Genomic DNA, 18,940 nt, shown 5'->3' with positions numbered 1-18,940 from the left:
CCCTCCCCCGATACTATTACAGGTCCTGCCATCGATCTCCACCTCCGCCTTCTCGTCACTGCCTAAAAAGATGATGTTGTTATCATGGGGCTCGTCACTGTAATTTTTTTTAATATTATTTTATTAAAATAAAATTAACTCTATTAAGATAAATCTGTATTCGATCATAAAAAAAAATAGATCATTTTTATTTTTTTAAATAAAAATAAAAATAAAAATTTTCCAATCAAATAATTAAAATGAGAGCCATCCGTTTCAGTTGTTGTTGAAAATCTTAACTCCCCCACCACAACACCCCCCCCCCCCCCCTCTGAACCTCTTCGGCAAACCCATAAATATTTCACCAAAGCCCTCTCGCTTCTCAAAACTCCCCGCGAACTCCACCAAATCCACCCTCTACTCATCACTTCTGACACCCCGGCCACCCTTATGGCAAGCTTATCGCCGACTACTTGGAGCTCCGGAATGCCGCTGCCTTTCGGTCGGTGTTCCTATCACATCGCTACTCCAAGAACAACGTCTTCATCTGGAATTCTTCGATTCGAGCTCGAATGCAGAATGACACGTTCTCGGAAGCTCTGGATTACTATAACGAGCAAGGGAGGATGAAACTGGGCCACAATGCCTTCACCTTCCCCTCACGTCTCGGTGCCTGTGCTGGTTCAGCCGATCTCGAGCCAGGCCGGAAAATCCATGAGTATGTTTTGGAAGTTGGATTGGTTTCTGATTTGCACTTCAGAAATTCTTTGGCTAATGTGTGTGCGAGGGTCGGTTCCTTAAATGAGGCTGGGAAGATGTTCGATGGAATGCGTCACAGAGGCATTGCTTCACCTGTGAATAGTACATGAGGAATGGGAGAAAACTATGGAGGTTTATGGGGGATCATAGTTACTTGTCCGATTCTGAATTGTTCTACAGGGGAGCGTGTCTTGCTGGCCTATGGAGGTCTTGGGGCTGTCGAAGAGGGTAGGATGATTCACAGGCTTGTATATGAGATTGGGATCAAGGAGGATAGACTAGTGAAAATGGTCTTATTTTTTTTCATGTACTCTAATTTGAGAATTTAACCGAAGCTCGAAGAATTTTTTATGTGATGATGGGAAGGGACACTGTTTCTCGGTATACCATGATTGATGGGTATCACCAGTTTGGTGGCTTGGACATCGCTTAGGAGCTGTTCCAAGAGATGGTGATTGAATCAGAACTGGATCTCGTGACAATCATAACTATTCTTCATGTTTCTGATGACGTCAGTGACTTAAAACCTGGTATTTCAGTTCAAGATTACATGATAAGGAATTGGTACAAATGTGATACTGTGGGAGTGTTCTTATAGCTATGTTTTCAAAGGGTGGAAATTTTTTCATGTCATGAAAAGTGTTTGATCAGATGGATTATAGGGACGCTGTTTCATGGAATTCACTGGTTAGTGTTTATGTTAACATGGGATTTTGGGTGAAGGGACAGAACTTTTTTAGTCCATGAAGGACCTGGAAGTTAGACCTGACTCCGTTACAAATCTATTTATCAGCAATGCTCTTGACATGTACTTAAAAATGTATTGGATTAGAAGATGCAGTGAAAGTGTTTGCGAGCATGGAATGCTATTATATCTGGGTGTGTCCCGTATGGTAATTGCAATTTAGCATTCAAACTGTTGACCCAAATGAAGGTCAAGAGACCAAATCTGGACACGGCTACAATATTGTGCATCTTACCTGCATGCTCCTTCGTGGCAGCAACAAGAGAAAAAGATCCATGATTGCATTTTTAAACCATGATGTTCCAATTGGGAATGCTCTGATTGAAATGTAGTCAAGTGTGGCAGTTCAGATTATGCAGCCCATGTCTTTGAACACATGAATACTGGGCACATTGTGTCATGGACCTCTTTGGCATTTGCCTATGGTATGCAAGGTCAAGATGAGAAGGCCTTGAGAACATTTTGGAGGATGAAAAAAATGGGTATAAGACCAGACAGTGTCACATTTATCGCCGTCATGTACGAAATATCCATGCTGGTCTAGTTGGAGAAGGTAAGATGTGTTTTAAGAGGATGAACAAAGACTATAATATCATGCCCAAAATGGAACACTATGCTTGCAGGGTCAATCTGCTTGGGTATTTTTGGAAATTAGTTGAGACAGAAACTTTCATTGAAGAAATACCATTTGAACTGACATTAATATATGGGGAGCTCTTGCCTGTAGAGTCTCTGGTGAGACTAAGATGGTCGAGCATGTTGCTAAAAGAATTATGGCCAAGGATTCAGAAAACACTGGCTATCATGTTCATGTATTAAATATATATGCATCTATAAGGAAGTGAGATATTGTTAGTCATATAAGGAAATCCATGAAAGATAAAGAAACCAAAGAAAGATCCAGGATTTAGCTGGATAGAAATCAGAAGTAAGGTGCATGTCTTTTGGACTGGGGATCAATTGCTGGAATAGTCTAAAAAGGTGCATCAGCTATTAGAAAGATTTGCTAGATTGATGGCTAAGGGAGGATATATTCCTAATAAGAATTTTGTCCTGAAGGAACTGGAAGATGACGATAAGGGATATATGCTATGCACACACAGTGAGAGGCTCTAAAGCTGTTGGGTTGTTAAATACAAAGACTGGAATGCCATTGCAGGAAATGAACCTTCAGATATGTGGAGATTGCCACACGGCAAGCAAACAGATATCAAAAATTGTCCAGAGAGAATTATTGGTCGGAGATGCTAGTCACTTTCATCTATTCAAGGATGGAATTTGCAGTTTTGGTGATTACTGGTGACAAACTCTTTTTTCCTATGCTTAGGACTGATTTTTTCAGACATGTAGAAATACAAAATACTAATGTGGCAGATGGAGAGTTTCGAGTTTACTTGGTGAAGATTCGCTTAATTGGTTTTTATGCAAATAATAGAGAAAAATCTGAAAATCAAAAGGGCTATCCGTATATAGACAGTCTTTTGTCCTGTAATCTTATTTAAAGAGTTGGATTACATTTTTGAAATTTTGTGTATGGTTAATTCATTACCAAGAATGTAAGTGGCAAAAGAGACTGAATTCATGCCAATTAAAAAAAAAATGAAAATAATGAAGCAGATTTGAAGATGCTTGTTTTTCAATTAGGTGGCATCCCTTTATCAACTGCATGTAAGCATTGGTCATCCATTAGCATGAGGTGGAATGGGAGTGGGAGCAAGTATGAGATTTGGTGGAAGAAATGATGTTTATTTATTTTGGTTAAAGTTCAGTGTGTCAGAGTTAATGGGAGCAGGTTAGAAAGAAGACAGCATGGAAGCAGGTTAGATGTTGTGATACCATGATTCATGTTTCAAAAACTGTTAAATGCTAGCAGAAATACTCAGGAGTACACTAAAACTGTTAATGCTAGTACATTTTTTTGATTGATCTTGCATGTTGGCCACCTGTTTTGATTACACCTTCATTTTTTTGTACATATTCTCTTAAGAATTGATGGTGGGAACTATGCTCTAGTAGGCTTTTGCACATGATTAAACATGCTTATGAAGTGATAATTCCATGCAGGGAATTTTTAACTATCACAGAATTTGGGTCAGGAACAGCAAAAGAATTATATATAGCATCGTTCCAACATGACATGTTTCTAAGTTAAGAGAAAGTAACACTTCACTCTGGTGCTGGTTTGCAAGTGGACTTATTATGGAATTCACAAAGTGCAGCAAGTTCAGTTTGCCCCCTTGTTGCAAGAAAAGCTTCGCAGAGTGTACAGTATTTGGTAAGCATTTTCTCTTGTGGTGGCAAGCTGTCTTTTATGCCAGGAAAGTCAGAGAAATTTTTCATCCATACCGAAAGTGATGGATACCATTGCCCATCTATCATCTTTAACTCCATAATTTCTTCCAACAAGATTACCATGTTTACAATCCAACCAAGTGATATATCTACAAATCCAAGGGTTTCTCCATTAAAAAACTTTTTTCCTTTAAGCTCTCCTTTCAAGATCTTTAAGCTGAGACAAGTGCTTCCTCCATCTTTTCCCCTTGTGAGAGGAAAACTCGCCAAATAGAAGGCAAACACTGCCTCAAAGAGCAATTGTTTTGTCAAAGTTAGAATACAAACAAAATAATCATGAGAAGCAAAATTGATAGAATTTTAAAAACAGTGGGGTGCATAGGACAACTGTAGATATATTCGTGGACAATAATATTGGTCAGTCTTGCTTTCATAGGAAAAATCTCATTAATTTCTGGAGAAGATTATTCTGTGAGCCAACTTTCAATTCCCACCATTGGTAAACTGAGACCTGACTTTATGCTAAGGGAGACTGCCTCCTCCAGCTAATTCAAGATATCACATGGTAGCCAAAAAAATTCTTGAATGCTTTTTCCCTCCTATTTCTTTGGAATGTTTGGAGGTCTGCTTAGACCTCCCTTGTGAAGAAACCTGTTATTTTTTATGGTCCATGAGTTCCGTGAGAGTTTTACTGTTTTGACATTATCTTCTTGTCTTGTCTAATGGGGTAATATAATGTAAAACATAGGAATTTTGCCATATATTTTGCTTATTGGGTGTTGATGTCAGCCTAAGCAATGGGACGAATAAAAAAACACATTGTTATCATTACATATGAAACGACGAGATGCCTAAAATTATGGATGCTCTTTTCTGGTTCATCCAACCATTTAATGTGCTTTTTAATGTTTATTCATGGATATTGTGACAAGATCTGGTCAATTTGTGTCTGTGTTGGTCTTACTAAAATTTTGTAATAGGGACAACTAGATGACCTGGCTGAAAACATTTGTAAAGAAGGTCTAAGAAGACCTCAGACCTGGCCTTTTCACAACCTGAATAATGATATTATTGGTTGCAAGTGCGATTCTCTAATAATATACATGGCATATAGGTGTACTCAGTTTTTAGGTGTTACATGTGGTTTATGATGGTTTTGCTGATTGTGAATTTCTAACATTCGGTATGAATGGTTGTGTGCTTATTTTTCCTACTTTTCTCCCGCTTTTGAATTCTCTTATCCATTTTCAAGTCTTTCTTGCTATAATGTTGTGCAACATGCAGTTTTGTCCCTATCTAAATGACCACTCATCATGATTTGCTGCTGTATTTCTCATACACCCTAGCATTAAGTATTATCTGATGGTTGTACACAGAGATGTCCTTTGTTTATCACTTATGACTATAACAATTTAAACAAGAAATCGTTGGCTCTGATGGTCTATAATAAGTACCACAAACAAATCACTTACAAGTTTGCATTGTTAAGGCATTAATAATAAGGGGTAGATGTTACTATTACCTTCTCGTCTCCAAATTTAGACCAGAAACGTGCCATGGCCCTTTGATAGGGATCTTCTGGAAGGATGGGATTCTCTTTCCATGTCTCATCAATGTATTCAAGGATAACAAGTGATTCAGCAATTGATTTTCCATCATGCACAAGCACGGGGACCTTCTTATGAACAGGATTATACTTCAAAATCAATGGACTCTTGTTTTGGAGATCTCATTCTATGAAATCATATTCGGCCCCCTTCATTTTGAGTGCCCATTTGTCCAGGTCGCCAATAGCTTTATCTCTGCCATTGGCATTGCTGCTCGTAAAGGTTGATGGTGCAGAACCGTATTTGTAAGCAGGCATATGCTTCTTTTCTTTTCTTTAATTGTTGGTGTATTTGTTTGTTTCTATGGAGTATGGAATGTTCTTTCCCATAAAAGACTTTGCTGGCCTTTTGTTTTGATATGCTTACCTCTGAGTTTCTCTGGAATCCTTTCCATTTATACTCATGACTCATCTCTCTCTCAGAACAAGACACATCTTCATTGATTTACCTACCCCAATTTCGAAGACATCTGTAATTCACCAATAAAGTCTTAGAGAAACTATGTGTTTCCATTAGTTATTTTCCTCAGCTTTCTATTGTCGCAGGTAATTTCCTGCCATGTTACACACATGCACCCAAATTTTTTCCTTATATATGCATCCTGACATGATCGCAATTGGCTGCCAGGGACAATTCATTTGGATTGTCTTGGGAAAAGGGTCTCTTGTCATACATGTTTAACCATACATTACTAATATCTAAAAGTTTTTTAGCTTCAGATGTAAACACTTTGCAAGCAGCAGGAAGACACTTGTAATCCTGTGAGACTCTTCCATGCACCAACCGGTCAGGTATGGTGCACTGACCTGTTTTTTGGATTATGTGAAAGTAATGAATCAGAATATGGAAGTTTATTTCAGGTGTACAGTTAATAAGGATCATGTTTGTGCTGGATAGAGCTCATATGGTTGCAATTCAAGCATCTACTTGTTCTTCTTTTTTTGTTGTTTATGTCAGCAGATTCCTAGTATCATGAAAGGCAAACCTGTGGGCAAAAAGGTATCTTCTTACATTCTTTTATGTTGCCAAAGAAATGGAAGGACCACTCAAAGCTGTTTGTGTTTTGTCATCTAGCTTAACGCCAGATCTTTGTTGCTTTTTGTTTTTCTAGACGAGATAACAACATTGCTTTTTCTGAAATTATCCTTTTTGGAGGAAAAGGGAGGCTGGAGCCACCTAAGCTTTATTAATGACAAGAAATGAATATTATACGGAGTTTAGAAGGAAAAAGATAAAGGTTTGAAGAGGATTACATAAGCAGGATAGAAGCAAACCAAAATATATTAATTAACAGTGACCAATCAAAGGCTATGTCTTTTTGCAATTTTCAATATCTGTCCATTATCTGCCTACATTAGTTCACTTGCCAGATGATGGAATACAGACTTTATAGCAGATGCACTTCCACATGAATTCTGATACTTTGAGTAATAAAAGAAGTTTCTTGAGAGGAAAATAAATGTTGAACCATATTTAGTGTTTTTACCTGTTTTTCTTTTAAGACATATCAAAGGGTGTGCACCCTGAAAATTCAACTTTTTCCCCCTTTTTTTTTTGTTTTGTTTGTTCATGCTAGTGACAATCCAACCACAAAAATCTGCTTGAACCAAAACTGCAGGCCAACCTATGCCACATTGCATGCATTGAAATCCTGCAGGGATTTGAAAGGCAGCACCTCCTCTACTGTGAGGAGGAATGCCAACCACATGACATGATGGTAGTGCATTAGTGTCTGGTTCCAAGCTCCACGACCATTAAAGCTACTGTCCCTTAGTTTGAACTTAAGCAACGTCACCTCTAATGTTCAGATAATGAAAAAATTATCTATAGATTTTTAGATTGATTCATAATTATTTTTAAATTTTTAGATTTTTTAAATTTTATAAAAAAATTTTGAACTGCTAAGGAGTTATTTTTAGGTCCTACTATCCATACAGATTGGTTACACAGATTTATGTTTAGATGGCATAAATTTATGTTCAAATTACGTAAGTTTATGTTCAGATTATGCAGGTTACTCAGATAATTTGAATATAAACATGTGTAATTTGAATATAAATCTATATAACCTGAATATTAATCTATGTAATCAAAATCTATGTAGTCAATGTATGTGGATGACAGAGATGTAGAAATAATTTCTTAGCAGTTCAAAGATTTTTTATAGAATCTGAAAAGTTTAAAGATTTAAAAATAATTTTGGATCAATTTAAAGATCTATAGATAATTTTTTCCTAGGTAATTTGCTCTTGATGGATCCTTTGGGACTCACAGCGGGGGCAGATGATGGTTCAGTGGTTCAGATGCTATGCCTGCGAGCATGCGCAGAGGGAGATCGTTATCCCAAACAAACGTAGTTGCACGCCACTAACGAAGGGCCCGACGAGAGGATTTTGTAAACCAGCTTGCCAACCCGAATTTTGTACCAATCCACTGTCAACAGTACACAATGCCATGTGGGCCATATGTATTTGGACATGCATCATGTGAGAAATAGTTAAGCTACTCGCCAGAGGCCACCGACCTACTTAACAATGGACTCCCATGTGACCCACGGAAATCAGCAAACCACATGCATTGTTCCTGTACACTGTACATGGTATTCTGACATGATAATTGACATCATCTTCATGAATAAGAATTCTCATACAATCAAACTATTCAGACGAGTCTTTGATATCCCATTGATTATGGATTACTATAATATATATCACTTTTGGGCTTCAAGAATAACATATATATATATATATATATATATATATATATATATATATATAGGCATCAGTCTCTGTGTCTCTTTCTTTTTTTGTGAAGAAGATTTAGAAAAAACCAATGAAAACATATGGAGATCTGTGGTGGAGGAGAGCACGAAGATCGGAGGAGTTTCTTAAATTCTAGTTGGCATTTTTTTTTGAGCATACAGGTTTTTGTGCAAGTCGTGGCAGTGTGAGTGGCAGAGGGCTGAGCAGGTTGAGGGTGGGGGCCCTGCTTGGGGGGAGGGGGGAGTGAGGGAGGAGAGGATCATGTAAAGGAGCGGGAGAAAGAAAGGAGGGCATGAAGATCGAAGGGGTTTGTTAGGTTCTGATTGGGGTTTTTTCGAGCGTATGGGTTTTTGTACGAGTTGTGACAATGTGAGCAGTAAAGGACCAAAGAGGTTGAGGGCAAGGATGCAGAAGGGGTCTCATAGTAGCCGATGAAAATAGCGAAAAGATGAAGGGTGATGGGGAGGCCGTTGGCGAGGCGGAGGAGGGCAAGGAAGGAAGGACAGTATGGAGATCAGAGGGGTTTCTTAGGTTTCGACTAAGGTTTTTTCGAGCATAGAGGTTTTTGTGTGAGTTGTGGCGATCTGAGGGTAGAGAGCAGAGGAGGCTGAGGGCGGAGATACAGAGAGGGGCCTCGCGGCGACTGGTGAGGGCAACAAGAGGCAAAGGGTGACAGAGAAGCTGTCAGCAGAGGGAGAGTGGGAAGGAAGGAGAGCACGGAGATCAAAGGGTTTCTTAGGTTTCCGTTGGAGTTTTTTCTCGAGCATATAGATTTTTGTGCAAGTTATGGCACTGTGAGCAACAGAGGGTCGGGGAGATTGAGGGTAGGGGCACGGAGGGAGACCTTGCAGCGATCGATGAAGACAGCGAGGAGGTTGTTGGTAGGAGGGAGAGAGAGGAGGAGGAGGTGGAAGAGGACGAGGAATAAATCACATCTCATATATGGCATAGGGTCATAAGCTAGTATATGTATGTATGTATGTATATATATTGTTGCGGCCTTTCTCTGGTGGGTAGTCGGTAGTCGGTCTGGAGCCGACTAGGAGCCACCCCTGCTATTTGGTGGCGAAAGCATTGAAAGATAATGCGCCATCACCGAAGAAAGGATACACAGTCAAAGCCGTGACTAAGGGTGATAAGGCTGATAAGAGAGAGATGGTGCTGGGCCTCACTCGATGTCAGAGAAGAAAAACCTGCAAAATAAGTCTCGTCGGAGGTGGTCGAAGAAGGAAGAATGACAGAGTCTCTGGGTCGTAAAATAGTACGTGTACACATACCCGAAGGGGTTTCTGTTTACCTCTATTTATAGAAGAAGCAAAATGAATAGGAAAGGATAGGTGATCATATCAATCATGCCTATTGTATGGTGCCACATGGTGCTGCACGGGCACTTAAAATACTGACGGCGAGCATGCCTTCTATTTGATGTGCTTATGACGGTGGATGCTACCGAATATGGGGTATAATAAATGATCCTGTGGGCGCATTTAATGAAATCCTAGTATCCCATCGCGGCATGCAGCTAGCTGACCAGAGTTTGGCATTTGAGTGACGTGATCTTGATGTGGCCTATCAGAATTATATGATGGTCATGTTCGACGTTCAGCTAGTCGACAGAGATCCATGTCGTCGGAGTTGGTAAGACGAGGCCACTGAGGGGTGACACCCCACCATCGACTGTCGTAGTCGGCCGTAGGCCGAATACGAAGTCGGTTACATACCGTGTATTACTCAACATAGTGGGCCGTAAGTGGCATGTAAATCCTAGTCGGGCTGGTGCCGATCAGAGGTGAATGGTCTTTAGTCGGCTAGGTATCCACGTTGGTGTTCGACGTCGATCACGCCAGACGGAACTCATGATTAGAGTTTTTTGTTGCATGCCAAATTTGCACGTGGCACTTAAAATTTGCATCTTATGGTTAATATATATGTCTCATGTGGGAGATACACGGAATAATTACTTAGAATTTGGCCTTCATTCTGTATCTTGCCTTGTATATGCTATGTAACCTAAGTTGAATGGTGGTCCAATCAATGAATAGATGGCAAGATTTCATCTGAATCTGAAGGCAAGAGGTAATCCCTATCAAGGTGTAGGCATGATTGGAACCATACCAATGTCCAATTACTTTACCAAGTGAGTCAGTTGGACTCATAATTGCCCTTGCCTCTTTATGATACATGATTGATATTGGATGATTGTTCATAGTCCATTTATGTCCGAGCATTTCAGACAATACAATTTTTTGTATAGTTTTCATTTTTGGAAGGAATTTGCTTGCGTCCAAGCGGATGAAACCTTTTTCATCATGGTTGCAACTGATGTTGCCTAAGGCTATGGACATATAGACCTAAAGAAGATCCAAGTCACTCGATACTTTGAGGAGCTGGACTAGATATTTTGACCATGACAAGTTGAACTAATTTGATCAAGTCCTGTAGGACCTATTTGGATGCTTGTCTTGGTTATTCATGGACAACCTTCCTCGTAGGTGGAAGACAGATAATAAGTGGCAAAGTGGAAAGAGAAGAAATACGTACGTCAGGTCGACAGAGGGTGTGGCTTATATTATTTATGACTTATTGGATAATAAATTCTAATAGAAGTGCCATATAATTTAGGTTGCTTCAATCAATCATCTCTTTATTTACTTGGATTCTTCGGTTTACTCTATCTTGACGTGCACACAAGAAAGCATCCAAACATGCCCATAAGCCACTTACGACTATTCGAATTGAGATCATATATCTCATATTGGATGGCATATCCAGAATAATTCAACTCATGCATGGCTAAGTAGGGAGGCCAGCCTAACATTTTGGTGCAGCCAAGTGAAGCCGGCGATAGCTGTGAAAAAACTCTACCGTCTTGTCACGAGGTGGAAGGTTCTCTTTGATCACAGGAACTTTGAGGAAGTTATCAATCCATGAAGTAAACCATGGGAACTTCTTAGGATCCAACACCTCAAAGGAAGCAACCTCCTCTGACACCCCTAACCAGAAGGCCATCCACCCCAAAACCAAGTCCGAGAATCCAATATTCTCTCCGCCAAAGAACTTCTTCCCCTTAAGCTCCTCATCAAGTGCTCTCAGAGTCTCCTCCAAACATTTGATAGCTTTCACACGCTTCTCTCCTTCTGCAAAGAAGACTTCTCTCACTGCGCCCCGACACTGCAAGAGAAAACAAGGAAAGTAAAGAAAGTGCTTAATGACGTCTATATAATGTTTTTTTTTTTTTTTTTTTTTTTTATAAGTGGAGATCTTCTAATATAAGTATATAACCACGCTACAGAATAAGCACTTGATGGTAATTTATATTTAGTGTCACCTTGTCTTCACTATATGTGGCCCAGAAGCGTGCCATGGCACGTTCATAAGGATCCTTTGGTAAGATGGGGTTATGCTTCCAAACCTCATCAATATATTCGATGATGACAAGCGATTCGATGATCGGCTTTCCATTATGGAGGAGCACAGGGACTTGCTTGTTGATTGGATTATACTTGACAAGATCTTTGCTCTTGTTCGAGATGTCTTCTTCGATGTACTCATACTCGATCCCCTTCAGCTTCAAGGCCCATTCGACTCGACGAACTGCAGGACTCGCCCACATTCCAAAGAGTTTCACCTCCCCACCACTCGCCATGGTGCTGATGATCAAGTTGCAGATTATGCCTATAGAGACAAGTACTTATAGACTTGGTGCTGAGTCTCTGCAAGTTGGAGATAATGTTGGCTCTTATGGACCTTCTATCAAAATCACTGTCCACTACAAATGTGAACACGCGGACACTTGTGGAGGCTTGCTTAGATACTGTAATTAAGAAGTGCATCAATGTTCCATCAAAGAAAAAGGAGTGCATCAATGTTGGTATTGATAAGATATATTCATCATGTTGAGAGCAAAGATATCTATTGTATGCTAGCAATAGATTACATGTCTCACAGATTCGTTGAACTTTTGGAAGACAATGACACGTCACTTTTTTCCCACGTGGTCTAAATTGGTGTCTTTGTGGTGGGGATTCACGAAGAAAAGAATTTGGACTTGGAATAAAAAGGGGACCAAATTCGCAGCTATGCTTGTCATAATTGCTGTCCACAATTCTAGAACGAAAAGTACAGCTATTGGAGAGGAGGGGGGAAACTAGAAGTAAGAGAAGAATTGAAGTGCTTGAGAGAAGTTTCCTCGTTGGCTGGGCCAAAAATGCTTTCTACCTCACTAAAGAGGTGGAATAATGCACTTTGGCCTTGTCGGCTATTTTCTAAGGCGATGAAAAAGAGGAAATTTCGATGCATATGCGGCACCTGTTGATGTAAGGCTTGTGCAACCTTTTTTCTTTTCTGAGTATAATTAAGCCGAGTTTGATGAAGTTGAGTTCGATAAACTTAGCTAAAAATTAACTAAAACTTAATCTTCGGTTTCAGGCTTGGTTTGCTTTCTATTTTGATTAGGCTTAATTTTGAATCAAGCTGACATAAACCTATTTCAATGGTTGGATATAGTTGTTGAATTGGAAATGGATGAAGTTAAGGGATATTTGATCCGCAATCGAAATCGGAATCGGAATAGATTAGAATAGGAATAAGAATGACCATATCCTCTGAAATATTTGGTCCATGACCGTAATCGAAATCGAAATAAAGGTTTGAATCCTTAGGAGAGAGTTGGGATTGGATTTTAAGAGAATTAGATCATTTCCATTCCATCTTAAAATTATAATTAAAATGTGACTCTCTCTAACTAAATGATTGGAATAGAAATCATCCATTTCTATTCTCATTCCAACCCCCAACTCTCTCCAACTAAACATCCTTTTAGAGTTTAGTCTAGGTTGAAGCTTCAAATACATGTAAACCATTGAAATATTTAGAAAAATTGCTTCAGATTCATGATTTGTAAAACCCACGGATGGGCAAAGTGATCAACAACTATGTAACCGATCATATAATGAAGTGAAACAATATATGAAGATGCTAATTAACCAATTTATATTTGATTTGAGTTTGATTAAGCTACTAGAACTAATCCAAGATTATGAGCAGTTTGTAGGATATGTGCTGGATAGTTGTGCATGCGATGGGATATTTTTTGTTTTTTAAACAGGGAGAAGGAGAATGTATAGAATACCTAGAAACTAAAAATTATTTGTAGAGCATTTTCTAATAGGGACGCTAAAGACTTCTTAGATCTATGGTTAGGATTCAAGAACACTTTGAAGATTGGAATTCTCGAGATTTTTTGAAAATTTTTTTTTTTCTCTCTGATTGTATTGGAGCTCCATAAGATAGCTTAGTCTTTAAAAGTTTAGTTGCAAAGCAACAATAGCTTCTGACTGATTGCCCGATCTGCTAGATGGAGGAGGAGATGACGGAGCATATCCTATTTTGATGTCTGAGAGCATATTTGATTTGGGGGCTGGCGGGTGGCCAGCTTGAGGGGACAATCGGTGATTCCTGACTATCCACCTCCTTGGATGCAATCTATCGAAATACGTATGAGGGCTGTGTTTCAGATTTGGCTATTTAGGAATAGCTTGATCTTCGATGCTAAGATGGTGCCTACACATTGGATGCCAGAGAGAGCTTAATATCTTGATGAGTACAATCATTTTGATGCTGCTGACCAGTCCTTTATCGCCTTGAGTTTCTAGGACTGCCTTGCTGCGCATGCAATGATTCGGAGGATTCTTTTGATTTTTTGGAAGCCCCTACCCTCGAAATTTATTAAGATCAACTTTTATGATAACGTTAGGGATGGTAGAGGTAGTGCAGGCTACGACATCCGAAATTTGGATGCCAGGATGCTTGCTACTGGAGGCTCACTCTTTTTTGAGTCATTGATCATCGGTGCGAAGCTCCGTGCCGTCTAGACGAGCACTATCTGTACGCGTCAGAAGCTATGGACGAAAGGGATCTTCGTTGAGGACAACTCAACCACAGTTATTGACTGGATCCGTGACGAGACAAAACATCTCGATGTTCATCCGTTGTTCCATAACATCTGGAGATCTCTTAGTTTTTTCACTACGACGGCTGTTCAACACATGTTCCAGGAGGCGAATAATGCTGCAAATTGGAAAGCTTCTTTTGTAGCTCACCACATCGGAGACTGAATCTGGCATCAAAGTGACGATAACTTTGAGATCCTGTGTAATATTTTGTAGTGACTGCTTGGGCTATACTCACATTAGATTAGTTTGATCGTCCACTTGTATCAAAAGAAAAAAAAAAAAACTTACCTTTAAAATCTTTTTCAAAATAGTACAATTAAAATTCAGTACAAACATGATATCACATAAGCAAGGCAATGCCCTGCAGTTAAAAAAGAGAGAATAAGATCACCGGATTGCAATACCAAGAAATCTTTCCCTGGTGAGTTTTGGTCGGTTTCACATGGAAAGTAGTCCAGCACAAAGGACCAACGGTTCAGAAAGAACATAGAGAAATTTTAAAAGCAGCAGCCGCCCTCAAGTTTAACATGTGTATTAGGATGTGAGGTTCTGGAGCTTTCCAATCACATATAATACTAGTTATTAGATCCTTGTTAACATTTTCGATCAGATCATTTTTTTTTTTTTTTTGTGTGTGGCTATCAGTGCAAATATTCCTTGGCTTTGAGATTCGAACCAGAAGCTTAATGAGAACAAGTCATAGCCCCATGACCAACTCAAATTAAACGAACACTCCATTCTTCACACTCGCAACAAACTGTAAAATAAGAAAGCAAACACACCATTGGATATCCATGCAAGTACAACATATCAAACTCTTCTTCTAATTGTCCTCATCCTGATAATATGATAATTTATTCATATCCCACATCAAATGGTTGCGTTGCACCATCACTGTGCAGGAGCTTTGGTAGCCAGCATGGTCTCTTTCTTAGCTTGGAAAAAAGCTAGAAGCCTTTCTCTAGCAGGTAAGCATTCCACCACAATGTCAGAGCTGATGAACTCTTCAATCCATTTGAATAGGATGGGATGCTTTTCCTCATTGACCAAGCTTATTCCTGCTACCTCCTGAAGCACCCCAGCCCAATGAGCTATGAATAAGGCTGCAATGTCCACCAGGCCTATGGCATTACCTCCAAAGAATTTTTTCCCTTTTAGCTCGCCCTCTAGAATGCTTAGGTTTTCCTTGGATTCCTTCATGAAATTTTGCTGCGCATCCCCTTCAGTCCAGCATGACATCCACATTGCAGGCATGCACTGCGCATATGAAATCACCAAAGTTGGTAATGAGTTTTAAGTACAGACAAGGTGGTAATTACAGTGGAGGAAGAACAGAGGAGGCTATGAAGATGCCGGCTTCAAGGTTAGATGAAAAAGATGGAAGATAAATATTAAATTAATATAAAAATTTGAATCTAATTTTACTATTTGGATGCAGAGAGACTTTTTTTTTAATTAAAAAAATTTAAATAATATTAAAAATAATTTAAATGAAACTTCACTTGTCTGCATCAAGAATTTTATAAAGCTAACCGACAAATATCACTTTTGCCGTTTTTCTAATCAAGTTGATCATTATTATCACTGATGGTAAAAGCATATATGAGTTTCAAATTCCGATGGAAAATGTAGAGGATTATCCATCAAAGAGAAAAAAAGAAAAGGTGATTGACACAAATGGAGCAAGCGAGGTATTTCCCTGAAACTATGATAAGGAAGCCATCCGATAAATTAAAATTAAAATTATACAAATAAAATTAGCATGAAAATTAAGGATTAACACAAATATTACTATTACTTTTTTGTCTTTCAAATCTATGACGAGATATCAACATGCTATCATTTATCCTTTGCTAGAAAGTATGAATTGAAGGAAAGATGCGTAGACATAGAAGGATGGATAAAGAATAGGATGGATGGATCTTCGATCCATCCTTTCATATATTTGATAAAATATAAAAATATAAATAAAAATAATTTTTTCTTCTATTTAGTATAGGAGAAATGAAGGGAATGATTGATCATATTTATATAACATTTTTGCTATACTATTCTTTGATAAAAATATAATTATTATCAATTCACAAGACTTATTTATACCGAAGAAGTAAACAATGTATAAATTTATAATTTTTATAATCTATAATTCTATAAATATTTAATTTTAATTTAATATATAATTTTATAAATTAATTATTAATGAATTATTTATATATATATATTAATTATATAAATAACTAATTAATTTATAATTTAATTTAAATAGTTAATTAATATTATATAAATAATTAATTTAAAAAATAAATAAAAATAAAGAAGTAAAAGATAATTTTAATTATTTAATTATAATTATTAAAATTATATATTAAAATTAAAACAATTAGTAATAAAATTAAAATAGCATGTATAAAAATATATATAAATAATATGAATAAAAAAGTGAAGAAATATTATAGTTTTGTCAAGAAAATTAGTGAGGGATAATTTTGTCAATGTAAAAATTTATCCATCAATATTCTATCTATCTTTCCTTGCATCTCCTAATTTGGGAGGATGTAAATTAGTGGACCAGGATGGATGGATAACTTCTCCTTTTTCATCCGTCCTTCCTAATTTGGGAGGATGTAAATTGATGGGTCAGGATGGATGGACAACTTCTTCTTTTTCATCCATCTTTCCTATAATTTTTTGAATTAAGTTGTGGATGGAGGTCATCCATCTTTCCAACTTCATCCATTCATTCTTTCATGACCCCAACCAAACATAATATTAAACTTTTGATCTCTCCCCAAGGAAGAAAGATGCTAAAAAAGCCGATCATATTATAAATATTTTTTCAATAACTAAAAATCAAGAAAAGCTATTTTTTTTATATAACAAAACAGTTTAATACTTGAGTTCTCCTGCACCCTCAACAACATGATATATATGAAGATTGCTAACTTGCTCAAACACTTTAACATAAATATTTTGCATGATCACCTTGTCATCCAAGAACCGGGCCCAGAACCTTGCCATGGCCCTCTCATAAGGATCCTTCGGCAGTATGGCGTGATTCCCTTCCCATGTCTCTTCGATGTACTCGAGGATAACAAGCGACTCGACTACTGGCTTCCCACCATGGAGGAGGACGGGGATCTTCTTATGGATAGGATTGTACTTGAGGAGCGAAGGGCTCTTGTTGGAGAGATCCTCCTCCATGTAGTCATAGGGGATTCCCTTCAGCCTCAGAGCAAGCTCCACTCGGCGACTGAATGGGCTTCCCCACACCCCAAACAATTTCAGTTCCTCGCCCATTTCGATTGCTTCTCTGCCGGCCTCTACCTCGGTTGACTTTTATATTGTATCCATAGACTACATTTCTTGCTAACCAAGCTTCTGGGATGGTGTCCGAAGGCTTACGACATGCTTCCATATTAAAGTCTGTAGGATTTGTCCAAGAATCCAAGTCAATGATGAAGGTTGGTTATAATGCGGAAGACTTTAAAGCGTTCCACCCGTTTGGTGGGTTGTCTTCCGTGGGAAGGAAGAGGGGACTGGTGGCAATATTCCTACTTTTCAAAAATAAACTAAGATACCATTTTGCATCGTTTTCATTTTATTATTTTTCAGAATAATAAAAATAAAATTTTCATTATATTTTTTATATTTTTTTTAAATATATAAAAAATATTTGATATAGTTAGTTATTAAAAAAAATAAATATAATAATAGTGACAATAAAAGCAATAGGTCTGTAAGTGATGAGTAAAAATATGAGAATATTGATAATATCGATAATAATAATGATATGATGATGTCGGTGGCGAAAAATGATGAGACAGAATATAAGATTAATACGATGGATAAAAATAATGATAGTAATGATAATAATAAAAAATATATATTTATTATTTTTAATAATAATAGAAGTAAAAAAAAATAAAAAAAATTATAAAAAAATATTTAAAAGTATTAAACATATTTTTTATATTAATTTTTATAATTTTATTCTAAAAATAAAAATAAAAGACAACAATGATATCGAATATATTTAAATTTTATAAAAAAGATGTTTGCAATAAAAGACCTGTCCCTTTCTAGATCTCCGTCGGTACCCGTTCCGCATCCCAACTGACCCCTCTTTTATATTTATATATATATATATATAGATAGCCACCAGTTTTGAAATTTTAATCCAACCTTGCTCTGTCAAGTGGTCCTTCTCCAGTTAATGCAGGGGAGACCTGGATTTTCATTTGAGTAATACTGGGAGAACAATAAAAAAAAAACGTTCTTATTGGAGACAATTTTTTTATAAAAAAGATAATATCAGGGAGAAAAATAACAAAGAAAAGCCAACCTCCTATTCAATAATACTGGATCCATGGAGTACATTTCTTAGTAACCCTAAGATCCGGATGCCTTGTTTTTCTAGAAGGCTTCCAAGATATTTTCATACTAGCGGTGGGTTGCGAAGGAAGAGCGAGAGAGAGAGAGAGAGAGCGCCCGGCCCTTTCGGACATTAGGTACAAAACTCCCTCCGGACGTCCTTATATAATTCATATGCGGATTTTCTTCAGCATAAACTTGGTTATGCGGACTTTTACTTTTGACCTCTAAAGTTAAGGTGCTCATCAAATTTATACAAGGAAGAAAATCGGCATGGAGATGCTTGTGCGGATGACCCACACCTAAATCGGTGATCCACAAATCAGCGAGTCTCGTGTACGGATGCAATCATAGTATTACTGTGCGGAAACGAGTCCACGTAAAATTATTTAGACGAACATATGCACATGATATCCGCATAAAAGTTCTTACTGTGCGGAAACAAGTCCAGGTAAAATTATTTCGACGAAC

The 18,940-nt window shown here is 37.8% G+C and overlaps 3 protein-coding genes and 1 pseudogene across 4 annotated transcripts; 1 reads left to right on the top strand and 3 right to left on the bottom strand.

The window, feature by feature from the left end:
* Positions 1-551: 551 nt before the first annotated feature.
* On the top strand, positions 552-2,786 carry LOC105057379 (pentatricopeptide repeat-containing protein At1g04840). The gene is made up of 6 exons (XM_010939979.1): positions 552-840; positions 919-1,028; positions 1,172-1,268; positions 1,816-2,002; positions 2,107-2,218; positions 2,643-2,786. Exons 1-6 carry the CDS (start codon positions 552-554, stop codon positions 2,784-2,786), a joined length of 939 nt encoding a protein of 312 aa, XP_010938281.1.
* An 863-nt stretch (positions 2,787-3,649) lies between these two features.
* On the bottom strand, positions 3,650-5,639 carry LOC105057380 (probable glutathione S-transferase; annotated as a pseudogene).
* A 4,848-nt stretch (positions 5,640-10,487) lies between these two features.
* Positions 10,488-11,840, bottom strand: LOC105057287 (glutathione transferase GST 23). Of its 2 annotated transcripts, none has more exons than XM_073248733.1 (2): positions 11,557-11,840; positions 10,488-11,315 (listed from the first exon to the last, which is right to left on the bottom strand). In XM_073248733.1, the coding sequence occupies exons 1-2, from the start codon at positions 11,788-11,790 to the stop codon at positions 10,956-10,958; spliced, it is 594 nt and encodes a 197-aa protein (XP_073104834.1). In that variant the 5' UTR covers positions 11,791-11,840; the 3' UTR covers positions 10,488-10,955. The 2 variants fall into 2 exon arrangements, with proteins under 2 accessions (XP_073104834.1, XP_010938160.1); XM_010939858.4 differs by having other exon boundaries at positions 10,498-11,315; positions 11,473-11,829.
* A 2,941-nt stretch (positions 11,841-14,781) lies between these two features.
* On the bottom strand, positions 14,782-17,466 carry LOC105057288 (glutathione S-transferase U8). The gene is made up of 2 exons (XM_010939859.4): positions 17,081-17,466; positions 14,782-15,355 (listed from the first exon to the last, which is right to left on the bottom strand). The coding sequence occupies exons 1-2, from the start codon at positions 17,393-17,395 to the stop codon at positions 14,990-14,992; spliced, it is 681 nt and encodes a 226-aa protein (XP_010938161.1). The 5' UTR covers positions 17,396-17,466; the 3' UTR covers positions 14,782-14,989.
* Positions 17,467-18,940: the final 1,474 nt, after the last annotated feature.

Source organism: Elaeis guineensis, chromosome 14 (assembly GCF_000442705.2).
Source record: "Elaeis guineensis isolate ETL-2024a chromosome 14, EG11, whole genome shotgun sequence".
Lineage (NCBI taxonomy): Eukaryota > Viridiplantae > Streptophyta > Magnoliopsida > Arecales > Arecaceae > Elaeis > Elaeis guineensis.
Note: the sequence above shows the minus strand (reverse complement) of the source record. Positions and strands in the feature narration are given on the sequence as shown.

Bases quoted from the DNA above. Each gene is read 5' to 3' on its own strand.
- LOC105057379 (XM_010939979.1), top strand. From the start codon at position 552: ATGCAGAATGACACGTTCTCGGAAGCTCTGGATTACTATAACGAGCAA. The intron at 1,029-1,171 runs GTCTTATTTTTT...GACATCGCTTAG, and splicing joins AGGATAGACTAGTGAAAATG to GAGCTGTTCCAAGAGATGGT. The intron at 2,003-2,106 runs GTACGAAATATC...CTATGCTTGCAG, and splicing joins GTCACATTTATCGCCGTCAT to GGTCAATCTGCTTGGGTATT.
- LOC105057288 (XM_010939859.4), bottom strand. From the start codon at position 17,395: ATGGGCGAGGAACTGAAATTGTTTGGGGTGTGGGGAAGCCCATTCAGT. The intron at 15,356-17,080 runs GTGATCATGCAA...TCATATGCGCAG, and splicing joins CCCGGTTCTTGGATGACAAG to TGCATGCCTGCAATGTGGAT.
- LOC105057287 (XM_010939858.4), bottom strand. From the start codon at position 11,790: ATGGCGAGTGGTGGGGAGGTGAAACTCTTTGGAATGTGGGCGAGTCCT. The intron at 11,316-11,472 runs GTGACACTAAAT...TTTCTCTTGCAG, and splicing joins CCACATATAGTGAAGACAAG to TGTCGGGGCGCAGTGAGAGA.